The 15,359-nt window shown below is 56.3% G+C and overlaps 2 protein-coding genes across 3 annotated transcripts in view; one reads left to right on the forward strand and one right to left on the reverse strand.

Moving 5' to 3' along the window:
* LOC139233054 (DISP complex protein LRCH3-like) overlaps positions 1-1,598 on the forward strand; it is a 37,632-nt gene extending 36,034 nt beyond the window's left edge. Inside the window, exon 18 of the mRNA XM_070863574.1 lies at positions 1,476-1,598. Coding sequence (XP_070719675.1) covers positions 1,476-1,598 — 123 coding nt within the window. The remainder of the gene's footprint in view (positions 1-1,475) is intronic.
* The window catches only part of LOC139232695 (profilin-1-like), a 762,729-nt gene that overhangs the window by 187,109 nt on the left and 560,261 nt on the right, over positions 1-15,359 (reverse strand). The gene's annotated exons all lie outside the window — the stretch shown is intronic.

The following is a 15,359-nucleotide window of genomic DNA, read 5'->3' on the forward strand; positions in this document are numbered from 1 at the left end:
GGGGCTAGGGGCGTTAGCACGACGAGTTGCTGGTGGAGGGGGCGGCTGGGTTCCAGACTGGAACCCCTTCGGGAATTGGGGAGGGGGGGGGGCTGGGGGGGGAAGTTTGCTCATCGCCGGGACGTTTCCAAAGATTCCAGATTGAGACCTGACTACCAACGGCTGCATCGGACCCAGGTAACGATCTTTGTGGTGACGCTGAAAACCGCTAACCCTCGAGGGGTGCATGCCGTGTGATTAACCCGCGGATTGTGGGGGGGTGTTCTGGTAACCCGTGAGACCCGTGCACACTCACTGGGCTCCTGGTATTGTGTTTCAATGGTGGGGGGGCACAGGGCAGCTATGCACTTGGCCTTTGCATGTTCACTGGTGTCTGTTTAAAGGGGCTGCTCTGGACAAAGGGGGATTGACCCCCTCCCGGCTGGTGGGGATTGACCCCACATTCTCGCTGTTTTCAATAGCTGCTGGTGGTGGAATGCTGCATGGTTGCTGGTTAAAGGGGCCCTTGTCACTGGGGGCAGGGAAGCAAGAATCCTCAGCCCCTTCGATATTGGGGGGAAATGTGTGCAGAGGCAGAACCATTACCCCCCCCCCGCTGTGGGTGTTGGTTCTTGCTGGGGTATGGACCCACCTCCCTCCCCGGGTACGGGGCTCGAGGGGCAGGGGCCGCCCTCCAGTGGCCGTTGTTCAGGCGAGCCCACGCAATTCGGCCTTGAGGGTTTCGCAAGCCGAGCCCCACCTGGTCCTCGCTGCCAACGCACTCGCTTTCCAGCGGGGGTCGCTAAAGAGTGAGTGGGGCTGGGGGATCCGGCTGTTCAAACCTCCCCCGCCCCTTCCACACCCCTGCCTCTCCCCCCCCCCCCCCCCCCCCCGGCTCTGCCCCCCTCCCGACCCCAGCTCCACCCCCCCTACACCCCAAGTTCCTCCACCCCCCCCTCCCCGGCTCCGCCCCCCTCCCGACCCCGGCTCCACCCCCCCTTACACCCCAAGTTCCTCCACCCCCCCCCCCCGGCTCTGCCCCCCTCCCGACCCCGGCTCCACCCCCCCTACACCCCAAGTTCCTCCACCCCCCCCCTCCCTGGCTCCGCCCCCCTCCCGACCCCGGCTCCACCCCCCCTTACACCCCAAGTTCCTCCACCCCCCCCCCCCCCCCTGGCTCTGCCCCCCTCCCGACCCCGGCTCCACCCCAAGTTCCTCCACCCCCCCCCCGGCTCTCCACCCACCCCCGGCTTTCCACCGCTCCCGCCCCCGGCTCTCCACCCCCCCCCCCCCCCCCCGGCTCCACCTCCCCTACATCCCAAGTTCCTCCACCCCCCCCCCGCTCCACCTCTCCTACATCCCAAGTTCCTCCACCCCCGGCTCCAGCCCCGGGGTGCAGTGTAACAGTGACCAGGCCCCTGTACGCGGCGAGTTGCCAGATGTCGGTGCTGGCCGAGCGCTGTGTCTCACTGTGTTCCTTTCGCTCCCTCCCCCAGGAGTCCCTGTGCCAGTCGCGGCATGTGCTGGAGGAGGACGGGCTGCAGAGAGTGGCGAGGATGGTGCAGTGTCTGGAGCAAGTAGCCCAGCCCAAACCCGTCCGCCTGTCGGCCCAGGATTGACCAAGGACCCCGCGGTTGGCCCCGCTCCCGCATCGGACCGACCGCCCTGGGCCGAGCGGGGCTGGAGAGATGGCGGGAGTTTAAAGCCTCAACGTTGACGAAGGGACCAAAGCTTCAAAGTCTAAAGAGATTACGAACCGTTCCGGATTAAACTTTACATTTTGTCACCTCGTGGCTCCTCTCCTGGAGCACCGGCTCTCCCACACCGCCCTCCCCCCGAGACAGAGTGTTGCCAGGATATTAAACTGTGGGAGGCATCGCCCCATCACCCAATCCGTCGTGCCCCTCCCCTCCCCATTGGCCAATCCGGCGTGCCCCCCCCCCACCCCATCGCCCAATCCGTCGCGCCCCCCCCTCCCCATCGCCCAATCCGTCGCGCCCCCCCCCCTCCCCATCGCCCAATCCGTCGCGCCCCCCCCTCCCCATCGCCCAATCCGTCGCGCCTCCCCATCGCCCAATCCCTCTCGCCCAATGACTGCGTATAATTGTAGCCTCTCTAGCCCGCCCCGAGCAGCCAGGGATGGGCCCTGGGATCCGCCAGCTCTCTGTGCCTCATTGTCTGTAAACACTTTGGGGCCCCGAGCACTGTAGAAAGGCAAGTCTCGCTTTGTTTGTGTGTGTGTGTGTTTGTAACATAAAACTTTCAATAATCCTGCCTTGTATCTTTCATTAGCGAATTAACACATCTGTGACGGCAGTTTAATGTAAACCCAGACAGTGAATACAGAAAGGCGCACAGGGTAATCATTTACAATCGGGAAAATAAACACACTGTGCAGCCCCAGGCCAATAATACAAGCATTATGGTATCAATGCATATATATTCAATGCCGGTTAACGCCTTGTTGTTGGATTCGTGAGCCTTGAAGCATGATAATACACACCCTCTGGTTAAACTGTGACTAAAGATTCCTCCTGTAAACGGGCTCTTCCCCACCCACTCCTTCCCCACCCACTAATCCCACCCACAGCCTGTGTACACAAACCCCACCCACTCCATCCCCACCCACAGCCTGTGTACACAAACCCCACCCACTCAATCCCCTCCCACAGCCTGTGTACACAAACCCCACCCACTCCATCCCCACCCACAGCCTGTGTACACAAACCCCACCCACTCAATCCCCTCCCACAGCCTGTGTACACAAACCCCACCCACTCAATCCCCTCCCACAGCCTGTGTACACAAACCCCACCCACTCAATCCCCTTCCACTGCCTGTGTACACTCTCCCCGCCCACTCAATCCCCCTCCCACAGCCTGTGTACACTCTCCCCGCCCACTCAATCCCCTCCCACAGCCTGTGTACACTCTCCCCGCCCACTCAATCCCCTCCCACAACCTGTGTACACTCTCCCCGCCCACTCAATCCCCTCCCACAGCCTGTGTACACAAACCCCACCCACTCAATCCCCTCCCACAGCCTGTGTACACAAACCCCACCCACTCAATCCCCTTCCACTGCCTGTGTACACTCTCCCCGCCCACTCAATCCCCCTCCCACTCAATCCCCCTCCCACAGCCTGTGTACACTCTTCCCGCCCACTCAATCCCCTCCCACAGCCTGTGTACACTCTCCCCGCCCACTCAATCCCCCTCCCACAGCCTGTGTACACTCTTCCCGCCCACTCAATCCCCTCCCACAGCCTGTGTACACTCTCCCCGCCCACTCAATCCCCGCCCACAGCCTGTGTACACAATCCCCACCCACTCAATCCCCTTCCACTGCCTGTGTACACTCTCCCCGCCCACTCAATCCCCCTCCCACAGCCTGTGTACATTCTCCCCGACCACTCAATCTCCTCCCACAGCCTGTGTACACTCTCCCCGCCCACTCCATCCCCACCCACAGCCTGTGTACACAAAACCCACCCACTCAATCCCCTCCCACAGCCTGTGTACATTCTCCCCGCCCACTCAATCTCCTCCCACAGCCTGTGTACACTCTCCCCGCCCACTCAATCCCCTCCCACAGCCTGTGTACACTCTCCCCGCCCACTCAATCCCCTCCCACAGCCTGTGTACACTCTCCCCGCCCACTCAATCCCCTCCCACAGCCCGTGGCCATTCTCCATCAGGGACTGTGCCCTATTTAATTCCCTAAATGGTGCACCGTGTACTCCAGTTAATAAAGCTACACAATTGGTGTGAAATGCCCAAAGACTGATGCTGTAGTACCTTGCTTTCCAAATTCTCAGCAGCTGCCCTGCCGTGATTGGTTCCTGCAGATTCAGATCCCTACACATGCGCCTATGACCAGAAACTTCACTGGACCAGCCACAGAAATACTGTGACAACAAGAGTGGGTCAGAGGCTGGGTATTGTGCGGCGAGTGTCTCACCTCCTGACTCCCCAAAGCCTTTCCACCATCTACAAGACACAAGTCAGGAGTGTGATGGAACACTCTCCACTTTGCCTTGAGTTGCAGCTCCAACAACACTCGAGAAGCTCGACACCATCCAGGACCAAGCAGCCCGCTTGATCGACACGCTACCCACCACCTTCAACACTCACTCCCTCCACCACTGGCGCCGCCTGGCTGCAGTGTGTACCATCTACAAGATACACTGCAGCAACTCCCAAACCCGCGACCTCTACCGCCTAGAAGGACAAGGGCAGCAGGCGCATGGGAACACCACCACCTCCACGTTCCCCTCCCAGTCACACACCATCCTGACTGGGAAATATATCGGCCGTTCCTTCATCGTCGCTGGATCACAATCCTGGAACCCCCTCCCTAACAGCACTGTGGGAGCACCTTCACCACACGGACTGCAGCGGTTCAAGAAGGCGGCTCACCACCACCTTCTCAAGGGGCAATTAGGGATGGGCAATAAATGCTGGGCCTTGCCAGCGACGGCCACATCCCAGGAATGAAAAGCAAGCCCTATTGATGAAGAGAAAGTGTAATTGGACGACGAGTAGTGTTTAAACCACAAACCTTCTCCGCGCGCGCCCCCCCCCCCCCCCCCCCAAACATTCCTTGAGGTCATTGGCAAAGAAGCAATAAGCCCATACAATGCTCTGTTTGCAGGTTGCTTGGCCCCCGAACACCCCACCCAACCCCCCTCACCCCAAAGTCACACCGCGGTGACCAGACCAGCTGGAGCCTGGTGGAGGGGAGGGCTCGCGTTTGACCCAGAGAAGCAGCAGAACGGTGCAGGTCAGAGGGGGAAGGTGAAGGGTCAGTTGGTGGAGTTGATGACGGAGGTGGCAGAGTCCAGCTCGTGGCGGAAGGAGACGCGCGCCTTCTCGCTGTAGTAGGCCCGGCTTTTCTGAGCGTAGCTGTCATTGCTGCTCTTGCGCTGACTGGCAGTCTCCAGCGAGGTCACGGGGCCTGAAGGGAGGGCAGAAGGACAGTTAGCAAGCAAGTCATCCTAACGGGAGCCAATTCATAAGAACATAACAGAAGAACACAAGAAATAGGAGCAGGAGTCGGCCATTCGGCCCCTCGAGCCTGCTCCGCCATTCAATAAGATCATGGCTGATCTGATCATGGACTCAGCTCCACTTCCCCGCCCTCGACTCCCTTATCGCCCAAATATCTGTCTATCTCCACCTTAAATACATTCTAGGACCCAGCCTCCACAGCTCTCTGGGGCAGAGAATTCCACAGATTCACCACCCTCTGGGAGAAGAAATTCCTCCTCATCTCAGTTTTAAATGGGCAACCCCTTATTCTGAAACTATGCCCCCTCGTTCTAGATTCCCCCACGAGGGGAAACATCCTCTCTGCATCTACCCTGGGGGGAGGGGGAGAGGAGACCGTGGTTGGGTCCCCATCATCGGCTCGCTGTTCCTCGACTGTAAGGTGGCATCCACCGTCGCTCCTTCCCTGGGCGGGGTGCTGAGCTGTGGCCTCCATCGGGGCCTGCGGGGGTGGGGGGCGATTGGAGGGCCAGGAGAATCTCTCCACTCGGGGGGGCGCCAGGAGCAAAATCAGCGGGGTGCTCCACTCTGGGACTCAGTTCCACTTCCTGATCACAGTTCATTGCCCCCCCCCCACCCATGCAAGTGGCCACTGAGGCCTGACTGCGATGGCCCATGTAGTTGAATAGCCTGCCCTCAGTCCAGGCCTGAAGAACGGTCAGTTGAGTGAGGTATCAGAGAGCAGTTGATGTCGGTGGTAGCGGGCAGGGGGGAAAAGAGTCAGCCTCCCTGGGAGGCGGGGGCGGTGTTGAGCAGAGGCACTGAGCGAGGGGAGGGGAGGGGACGGGACGAACGAGACTCACCCTCCAGCCGCGTGCTCTGGGCCAGCTTGCTGCGTTCCTTGCGCCGGTTGTACCAGGAGAAACACCTCAGCACCTTCACACCCATGGTTACGGGTGAGGCGGGTCTTCGACACTGCAACAACAAAGCGGATCCGGGGATCAGCACGGGATCCACTGCAGGCAACACTCACCCACCCCCCCGACACCCAGCCTCGCCATGCAGCACACACAATGGCCCCTTCCCCCAGCTGCTGCTCCCGAGCTCTGACCCTTGCTGCTGCTCCCTACCTCTGCCCCTGACCCCCGACCTCTGTCCCCTGTTCCCGATCTCTGCCCCTGCTCCCAATCTCTGGCCCCCGACCTCTGTCCTCTGCTGCTGCTCCCGACCTCTACCCCTGCTCCCGACATCCTGCTCCCCGACCTCTGTCCCTCACCCCTGCTGCTCCCGACCTCTGCCCCTCACCCCTGCTCGTGCTCACGACCTCTGCCCCCTCAACCCAGACCTCTGCCTCTGTCCCCTGCCCCTGACCACTGTCCCCTGCTCCCGACCTCTGACTCCTGCTTTTGACCTCTGTCCCTCACTCCTTGCCCCTTTCCCGTTACCTCGAGGGGTGAGCCAGTATTCCCACAGTTCACTGAGCTCCGACAATTCGCCGACTCCGGCCCTCTCTCTCGATACCCTGCGGCCGGAGGCAGGGATTGCTCCAGTACGATCCCGGACCTGTGCGCCGTTACCCCTTCCCCCACCCGCTGTGTCAGCGCGAGCTCCATCGCAGCATCACACAGAGTCCAGGGAGGGCTGGGCTGCCTCCACTCACATCACGCAGCAATAGGTTCAGGCAGTCCAGCGTTAGGAGACCGAGAATCTGCCCAAAGTCCCAGTAACAGAAAATGTAAGGGTGTGGGGGCTGATTTCCCCCTCTCTCTAACCCAGGGGTCATGGGGCAGTGATCAGGAGCAGGAACCCTGGCTGATTTTCCCTCTAACACAGGGGTCATAAGAACATAAGAATTAGGAACAGGAGTAGGCCATCTAGCCCCTCGAGCCTGCTCCGCCATTCAACAAGATCATGGCTGATCTGGCCGTGGACTCAGCTCCACTTACCCGCCCTCTCCCCGTGACCCTTAATTCCCTTATTGGTTAAAAATCTATCTATCTGTGACTTGAATATATTCAATGAGCTAGCCTCAACTGCTTCCTTGGGCAGAGAATTCCACAGATTCACAACCCTCTGGGAGAAGAAATTCCTTCTCAACTGGGTTTTAAATTGGCTCCCCCGTATTTTGAGGCTGTGCCAACGAGTTCTAGTCACCCCGACCAGTGGAAACAACCTCTCTGCCTCTATCTTGTCTATCCCTGTCATGATTTTAAATGTTTCTATAAGATCACCCCTCATCCTTCTGAACTCCAACGCGTAAAGACCCAGTCTACTCAATCTATCATCATAAGGTAACCCCTCATCTCCAGAATCAACCTAGTGAATCGTCTCTGTACCCCCTCCAAAGCCTTCCTTAAGTAAGGTGACCAAAACTGCACGCAGTACTCCAGGTGCGGCCTCACCAATACCCTATACAGTTGCAGAAGGACCTCCCTGCTTTTGTACTCCATCCCTCTCGCAATGAAGGCCAACATTCCATTCGCCTTCCTGATTACCTGCAAACTAACTTTTTGGGATTCATGCACAAGGACCCCCAGGTCCCTCTGCACCTCAGCATGTTGTAATTTCTCCCCATTCAAATAATATTCCCTTTTACTGTTTTTTTTCCCCAAGGTCACACTTTCCGACATTGGATTCCATCTGCCAAACCTTAGTCCATTCGCTTAACCTATCCAAATCTCTTTGCAGCCTCTCTGTGTCCTCTATACAACCCGCTTTCCCACTGGGTAGTGATCAGGAGCAGGAACCCAGGCTGATTTCCCCCTCTCTCTAACCCAGGGGTCACTGGGTAGTGATCAGGAGCAGGAACCCAGGCTGATTTCCCCCTCTCTCTAACCCAGGGGTCACTGGGCTGTGATCAGGAGCAGGAACCCTGGCTGATTTCCCCCTCTCTCTAACCCAGGGGTCACTGGGCAGTGATCAGGAGCAGGAACCCTGGCTGATTTCCCCCTCTCTCTAACCCAGGGGTCACTGGGCAGTGATCAGGAGCAGGAACCCGGGCTGATTTCCCCCTCTCTCTAACCCAGGAGTCACTGGACAATGATCAGGAGCAGGAACCCTGGCTGATTTCCCCCCAATCTAACCCAGGGTCACTGGGCAGTGATCAGGAGCAGGAACCCTGGCTGATTTCCCCCTCTCTCTAACCCAGGGGTCACTGGGCAGTGATCAGTAGCAGGAACCCTGGCTGATTTCCCTCTCTAACCATGACTTCAGCGGCCTAACCACTCCCCAGGTTGAGGTCTGTGAGCACAGTGAATGTGGGACCTTCCCTATCTCTACATTAAACCCTTCCCCATTCTCCCGCCAGCCTTGGGTTCCTGTGGCCTTTTGCAAATAAATTAAAGTTTATCGCCCTAAAATGAATGATCACTTGTGCAAGTTGCTTTCTCCCCATTCCTGACAGCGCTGGCAGAAAAACTGTCAAATAAACGCGCGATAAAATCCGGCATTGCAGCCCATGTATCCCTGAAAAACTCACAATTCTTTGTTGATTCTATAAATGAATCATCCTTACCTGATGTGCTGTGAGAGAGTCCAATCTCCAAATCGCCCCCAAATTTTCTTCAGAATGTAGAACAATTAACCTCCTTCTGCCGACTGCAAGCCGTCAGGTTGGCACTCTCACACGCTCGCCCACACACTCACACTTGCGTGTGCACACTCTCACACGTTTACGCTTGTTCACTCACAGTCGCTCTCAGAGGGACTTGAGACAAACTTCTAGAAACTTTCTAAAGACTGGTTTTGCAAGACATGTCTGACTTACGCCCACGTTCCCTCTCTCTGCCTCTCTGTCTCTCTCTCTCTCTTTCTGTCTGTCTCTCTGTCTCTCTCTCTGTCTTGCTCTCTTTCTCTCTCTCTGTCTTGCTCTCTTTCTCTATCTCTCTCTCTGTCTGTCTGTCTCTCTCTCTCTGTCTGTTTGTGTCTCTGTCTCTCTCTGTCTGTTTGTGTGTCTCTCTGTCTGTCTCTCTCTCTCTCTCTCTCTCTTTCTCTCTGTCTCTCACTCTCACTCTCTCTGTATCTCACTGTCCCTGTCTCTCTCTGTCTGTCTCTCACTCTCTCTGTCTCTTACTCTGTCTCTCTCTCTCTTTCTCTCACTTTCTCTGTCTCTCTGTCTCTTTCTCTCTCTCCCACTCTCTTTCTATGGCTCTCTCTCTCTGTCTCTCTCTCTCCTGCTCGTTCTCTCTCTCTCTCCCGCTCTCTCTCCCTCTGTCTCTCCCGCTCGCTCTCTCTCTCTCTCTGAACAGCACAACAACGATTTCAAAGCAGCACTCTCTGGAGGTTTCCCCGGACACAGATTCCCGCAGTGCGTTGAGTTGCTGAAGGAGTTGTGTCCAGTGCTCGCCCTGTCTCGGGGAGGGTGGGAGAGCTGCCTGCTTCTGGACCGTGACAGCCCAGGCACTGCTCCAATCCCGTGATTTCAGCAGCACTGCCGTGTGAGTGGCTGCAGGACCGGGAGAGCAGCCAACATTCCTGGTCTAACCTGAACACTCCCCCCTCTGGCTCCGTCCACATCGTAGCTCCGATCTCTCTCCTTAAAGTGACGCCGCCCTTGCTCAGCTCTGTGCCCCAGTCTCTGCAACAGGCTGTCTGAGCTCCTCCAGGTGTGTGAACCCCCTGTCCTTACTCCACAGCCCCAGGGCAAGGGGAAATACAGTTAGCCCCTGGAGCCTGTTACACAGGAACAGGAGGAGGCCCATTCAGCCCCTCGAGCCTGTTACACAGGAACAGGAGGAGGCCCATTCAGCCCCTCGAGCCTGTTACACAGGAACAGGAGGAGGCCCATTCAGCCCCTCGAGCCTGTTACACAGGAACAGGAGGAGGCCCATTCAGCCCCTCGAGCCAGTTACACAAGAACAGGAGGAGGCCCATTCAGCCCCTCGAGCCTGTTACACAGGAGCAGGAGGAGGCCCATTCAGCCCCTCGAGCCTGTTGCGCAGGAGGAGGCCCATTCAGCCCCTCGAGCCTGTTACACGGGAACAGGAGGAGGCCCATTCAGCCCCTGGAGCCTGTTACACAGGAACAGGAGGAGGCCCATTCAGCCCCTGGAGCCTGTTACACAGGAACAGGAGGAGGCCCATTCAGCCCCTCGAGCCTGTTACACAGGAGCAGGAGGAGGCCCATTCAGCCCCTCGAGCCTGTTACACAGCAACAGGAGGAGGCCCATTCAGCCCCTCGAGCCTGTTGCACAGGAGCAGGGGGAGGCCCATTCAGCCCCTCGAGCCTGTTGCACAGGAGCAGGGGGAGGCCCATTCAGCCCCTCGAGCCTGTTACACAGGAACAGGAGGAGGCCCATTCAGCCCCTTGAGCCTGTTACACAGGAACAGGAGGAGGCCTATTCAGCCCCTTGAGCCTGTTACACAGGAACAGGAGGAGGCCCATTCAGCCCCTTGAGCCTGTTACACAGGAACAGGAGGAGGCCCATTCAGCCCCTTGAGCATGTGTGAGAATGTGTGTGTGTGCGAGTGAGTGAGGCTCGCAGTGCATCAGCAGCTGTGACACTGGCGAAATCCGCCTGCTCCCGACTTTGAACCTATTCGGAGTGACTCGGGGATTCGCACACCAGCCAACAGCTCCGATTTCACCAATCTGTTCTCAAAGTCCAGTAGGGCAGGAGCAGTGACCCCGAGCCTTGGACCCTGGTCCCGAAGCTTATTCCACCATCTCCAGACGTTGCAGCGATAGGTGGCAGAGTAAACGCCCCTCGAGTCACTCCCCCTCCCCCTCCCGTTGGGTGAAGAGCGGGGGAGTTCTCCCCGGTGTCCTGGGCCAATATCCAACACCACCACTATTGTGTTCCTAACACAGATAAGCCTGCACACAGGACGGTTAAAGTAACAGTGACCTCAGTCTTTAATAAGATACTCCAGAGTGAGGAACAGGCCTTAGGGGCCGGCTTATATACAGTGCTCCCAAGGGATGCTGGGATCCCTTGAGACTTCAGGGAATGAGCTCCCTGGTGGCGGAACATGGGAGTGCATGCTTTACAGATACACAACATCACTCCCCCCGTCCCCCCAAAGTCAAAGTGAAAACTATTTACAAGGTGAGGCGGTCGGGAGCCTTTCTTTCCCTGGTGGACCGCCTCGGTACAAATGTCTGTTCTGGTGTGTTGGCTGTGCCCTCGCTGGGCTGGCGTGTTGTTGGCCCTGCAGGGCTGCTGGGTGAGCCTGGCCATGCTGGGCTGTTGGGCGTGATGGGTTCAATTTCCTGGTCCGGGGTGGTGTTGTTGATCCTTTGGGTGTGTGTTGTGGGCTCGAGAAAGGTGGTGTCTGCTGTGGGTTGTTCAGGGCAGTCTGTGAACCGCAGCCTCGTTTGGTCCAGGTGCTTTCTGCAAATTGTCCATTGTCTAGTTTGACGACAAACACCCTACTCCCTTCTTTAGCTATCACTGTGCCCACGATCCACTTGGGACCATGTCCATTGTTTAGCACATACACAGGGTCATTCAGATCAATTTCCCGTGACACAGTGGCGCGACCATCGTTTACATTTTGTTGCTGCCGCCTGCTCTCTACCTGATCATGCAGGTTGGGGTGAACCAGCGAGTCTGGTTTTAAGTGTCCTTTTCATGAGTAGCTCAGCCGGGGGCACCTCTGTGAGCGAGTGGGGTCTCGTGCGGTAGCTGAGCAGTACTCGGGACATGCGGGTTTGGAGTGAGCCTTCTGTGACTCGTTTAAGGCTCTGTTTGATGGTTTGTACTGCCCGCTCTGCCTGCCCATTGGAGGCTGGTTTAAACGGGGCCGAGGTGACATGTTTGATCCCATTGCGGGTCATGAATTCTTTAAATTGGGCACTGGTGAAACATGGCCCATTGTCACTGACCAGTATGTCAGGCAGGCCGTGGGTGGAAAACATGGCCCTCAGGCTTTCAATGGTGGCGGTGGCGGTGCTTCCCGACATTATTTCACATTCAATCCATTTTGAAAAAGCATTCACCACCACCAGGAACATTTTACCGAGAAACGGGCCCACATAGTCGACATGGATCCTCGACCATGGTCTGGAGGCCCAGGACCACAAACTTAGTGGTGCCTCTCTGGGCGCGTTGCTCAACTGAGCACACACACGGCATTGCCGTACACAGGACTCTGAGTCAGAGTCGATACCGGGCCACCACACGTGGGATCTGGCTATCGCTTTCATCATTACTATACCCGGGTGTGTGCTGTGGAGATCCGAGATGAACATCTCTCTGCCCTTTTTGGGTAGCACTACGTGTTTACCCCACAACAGGCAGTCTGCCTGAATGGACAGCTTGTCCTTTCGCCGCTGGAACAGCTTGATTAGCTCTTGCATTTCAACGGGGATGCTGGCCCAGCTCCCATGCAGTACACAGTTTTTTACTAGGGACAGCAGAGGATCTTGGCTGGTCCAAGTCCTAATCTGGCGGGCCGTGACAGGTGATTTATCATTTTCAAATGCTTCCATGACCATCAACAAGTCTGCGGGCTGCGCCACCATCAACAAGTTTGCAGGCTGCGCCATTTCCACCCCCGTGGTGGGCAATGGTAGCCGACTGAGAGCATGCGCACAGTTCTCGGTGTCTGGCCTGTGGCGGATGGTATAGTCATACGCTGATAGCGCGAGTGCCCACCTTTGTATGCGGGCTGAGGCATTAGTATTTATCCCCTTGTTTTCAGCGAACAGGGATATGAAGGGCTTGTGATCGGTTTCTAGCTCAAATTTGAGGCCAAACAGGTACTGATGCATTTTCTTTACCCCGAACACACATGCTAATGCCTCTTTCTCAATCATGCTGTAGGCCCTCTCGGCCTTAGACAAGCTCCTGGAAGCATAGGTGACAGGTTGCAACTTCCCTGCAACGTTAGCTTGTTTTAATACACACCTGACTCCGTACGACGACGCATCACATGCTAGCACAAGTCTTTTACACGGGTTATACAATACAAGCAGCTTGTTGGAGCATAAAATGTTTCTGGCTTTCTCAAAAGCAATTACTTGTTTTTTCCCATACCCAGTTCTCACCTTTGCGCAATAACACATGTAGGGGCTCTGAGAGGGTGCTTAACCCCGGTAGGAAGTTACCAAAATAGTTGAGGAGTCCCAGGAACGACCGCAGCTCCGTGACGTTCTGTGGCCTGGGCGTGTTCCTGATAGCCTCTGTCTTTGCGTCTGTGGGCCGAATGCCGTCCGCCGCGATCTTTCTCCCCAAAAACTCCACTCCTGTTGCCATGAAGACGCATTTCAACCACTTCAGCTGCAGCCCTACGCGATCCAGTCGCTGGAGGACCTCTTCCAGGTTTTGTAGGTGCTCGGCGGTGTCCCGACCTGTGACCAATATGTCGTCCTGAAAAACCACCATGTGTGATACCGACTTGAGTAGGCTCTCCATGTTTCTCTGGAAGATCGCTGCAGCCGACCGGATTCCAAACGGGTATCTGTTGTAGATGAACAGTCCCTTGTGCGTGTTGATGCAGGTGAGGCCCTTCGATGACTCCTCCAGCTCCTGCGTCATGTAGGCCGAAGTCAGCTTGAACTTGGTGAACATCTTGCCTCCTGCCAGCGTCACAAATCGGTCGTCTGCCTTAGGTAGTGGGTATTGGTTCTGTAGCGAGAAACAATTAATAGTTACTTTATAATCACCGCAAATCCTGACCGTGCCATCACTTTTGAGTACTGGAACAATCGGGCTGGCCCACTCGCTGAATTCCACTGGGGAGATGATGCCCTCGTGTTGCAGCCTGTCCAGCTCGATTTCCACTCTCTCCCTCATCATGTGAGGTACCGCTCGCGCCTTGTGGTGAATGGGTTGTGCCTCTGGGACCAAGTGGATCCGCAACTTCACCCCGGAAAAGTTTCCAATGCCTGGCTCAAAAAGGGAAGGAAATTTGTTCAGAACCTGGGTACATGAGGCCTCATCGACATGTGATAGCGCTCGGATATCATCCCAGTTCCAGCGGATTTTGCCCAGCCAGCTCCTTCCAAACAGTGTGGGGCCATCGCCTGGGACAATCCAGAGTGGCAGTTCGTGCACCGTGCCCTCGTAGGTGGCCTTGACCATGGCGCTGCCCAGGACAGTGATAAGCTCTTTGGTGTACGTTCTCAGTTTCGTGTGGATGGGGCTCAGGGCTGGTCTGAATGCCTTGTTGCACCACAGTCTCTCAAACATCTTTTTACTCATGGTGGATTGGCTCGCACCAGTGTCCAGTTCCATGGCTATGGGTAAGGCATTCAATTTTATGTTTAGCATTTTCGGTGGACATTTCGTCGAAAATGTCTGCACCCCGTGTACTTCAGCATCTGCCTCCTCTCTCTGAGACTCAAAATTGCTTGATCCGCCATGGATCTTCCTCTGCCACGTGGTGGTTAGCAGGTTTTGCAGAGTTTGCAGCTCGTTGGAGGTGCCCCATTGTTCCACAGCTCTTGCAAACATACCCTTTGAAGCGGCATGAATAGGCTGAATGGAAGCCTCCACAATGCCAACAAGGTGTGAATTGCCTTGCATTCATCCTTTGTTGGGGACTCTGAGTCATCTGGGTCACCTGAGGCCTGCTGGCAGTTGCAGACTCGTGGGTTCTGCCCTGTACATTTCTGCTCGCAAACACAGTTCCAGTTAATTTATGATCATTGCTAGCACTTGTGTGCTGAGAGATTTGTTTGGTGTTATCACTGGTGGACATAAACGCCTGTGCTATCGCAATGGCCTTACTGAGGGTCGGTGTCTCTACAGTCAAAAGTTTTCGTAGGATGGTCTCGTGGCCAATGCCCAGTACAAAAAAGTTTCTGAGCATTTGCTCCAAGTAGCCATCAAACTCACATTGTCCTGCAAGTCGCCTTAGCTCGGCGACGTAGCTCACCACTTCCTGACCTTCAGATCGCTGGCACGTGTAGAACCGATACCTCGCCATCAGCACGCTCTCCGTTGGGTTAAGATGCTCCCGAACCAGTGTACACAGCTCCTCATATGACTTATCTGTGGGTTTCACCGGAGCCAGAAGATTCTTCATGAGGCTGTAGGTTGGTGCCCCGCAGACTGTGAGGAGGACCGCTCTCCTTTTTGCAGCGCTTCCTTCTCCGTCCAGCTCATTGGCTACAAAGTACTGGTCTAGCCGTTCGACATAGGCTTCCCAGTCCTCACCCTCCGAGAACTTCTCCAGGATGCCCACAGTTTGCTGCATCTTTGCGTTGGATTCGTACTCTCATCGCCAGTTATTGTGTGCCTAACACAGATGAGACTGCACACAGGGAGGTTAAAGTAACAGTGACCTCAATCTTTAATAAGACACTCCAGAGTGAGGAACAGGCCTTAGGGGCCGGCTTATATACAGTGCTCCCAAGGGATGCTGAGATCCCTTGGGACTTCAGGGGATGCGCTCCCTGGTGGTGGAACATGGGAGTACATGCTTTACAGGTACACAACAACCACCA

Source organism: Pristiophorus japonicus, chromosome 20 (assembly GCF_044704955.1).
Source record: "Pristiophorus japonicus isolate sPriJap1 chromosome 20, sPriJap1.hap1, whole genome shotgun sequence".
Taxonomy (NCBI): Eukaryota; Metazoa; Chordata; class Chondrichthyes; family Pristiophoridae; genus Pristiophorus; species Pristiophorus japonicus.